The sequence below is a fragment of the Fukomys damarensis genome, unplaced genomic scaffold (assembly GCF_012274545.1).
Source record: "Fukomys damarensis isolate Sample0158 unplaced genomic scaffold, DMR_v1.0_HiC HiC_scaffold_20, whole genome shotgun sequence".
In the NCBI taxonomy this organism is placed as follows: Eukaryota; Metazoa; Chordata; class Mammalia; order Rodentia; family Bathyergidae; genus Fukomys; species Fukomys damarensis.
This window is the reverse complement of record NW_022900932.1, coordinates 2,696,491-2,697,456: the sequence shown is the minus strand read 5'-3', so window position 1 is coordinate 2,697,456 and position 966 is coordinate 2,696,491. Positions and strand designations below refer to the sequence as shown.

Genomic DNA, 966 nt, shown 5'->3' with positions numbered 1-966 from the left:
GCCCGGCCTAGGATCGCGCCCCCCACGTTCATGGGTCTCTAGGGACTTCCGAGATGCCCGGGAAGAGAGGCCGGGGCTGGTGGGGGGCCCGGCTGCCCCTCTGCCTGCTCCTCAGCCTCTACTGCCCCTGGGTGCCTTCCTCCCTGGGCAAGCCCAAGGGCCACCCGCACATGAACTCCATCCGTATCGACGGGGACATCACCCTGGGGGGCCTGTTCCCCGTGCACGGCCGGGGCGCGGAGGGCAAGGCCTGCGGGGAGCTGAAGAAGGAGAAGGGCATCCACCGGCTGGAGGCCATGCTCTTCGCCCTGGACCGGATCAACAACGACCCGGACCTGCTGCCCAACATCACGCTGGGCGCCCGCATCCTGGACACCTGCTCGCGGGACACGCACGCCCTGGAGCAGTCCCTGACCTTCGTGCAGGCGCTCATCGAGAAGGACGGCACGGAGGTGCGCTGCGGCAGCGGCGGCCCGCCCATCATCACCAAGCCCGAGCGCGTGGCGGGCGTCATCGGGGCGTCCGGGAGCTCGGTCTCCATCATGGTGGCCAACATCCTCCGCCTCTTCAAGGTCAGTGCCGGGGCGCCCCCTGCTCGGCGCCCCCTGCTCCGAGGACAGGGTTTGCCCCGCCTCCGCCAGGCCCGGCGGCGCTGACCGTGGTGCTGAAGCAGCGCCCGCCCCTCCCCGGGGAGCGGCGGACAGCAGGACACAGGCGGACAGACAGACAGATGCCAAGATAGGCCGGAGGGTCCTCGGAAGGGCAGGCAGATAACCAGATAGGACGGGAACAGGAACGCTGGAGGCTTCGGGGAGAGGGCAGGACTTTTGTTTTGACATTGTTTTCAAATAATTTCACTTCCCAGAAAGATGTGTTTTTCTCCCGGGTCGTTGAGGAGCCCTCTGGTGGCTCTCCGGCCCCAGCCCGTGGTCCTGGCAGAGAACGTGTCCTCATTTTGGGGTGAGG

The 966-nt window shown here is 67.3% G+C and overlaps 1 protein-coding gene across 1 annotated transcript in view; it reads left to right on the top strand.

Moving 5' to 3' along the window:
* The first annotated feature begins 6 nt into the window (after window positions 1-6).
* Window positions 7-966, top strand: part of Grm4 (glutamate metabotropic receptor 4) — a 59,721-nt gene continuing 58,761 nt past the window's right edge. The window contains exon 1 of the mRNA XM_010605300.1: window positions 7-572. Within this exon, the coding sequence (XP_010603602.1) occupies window positions 54-572 (519 nt within the window). The 5' untranslated portion in view covers window positions 7-53. The remainder of the gene's footprint in view (window positions 573-966) is intronic.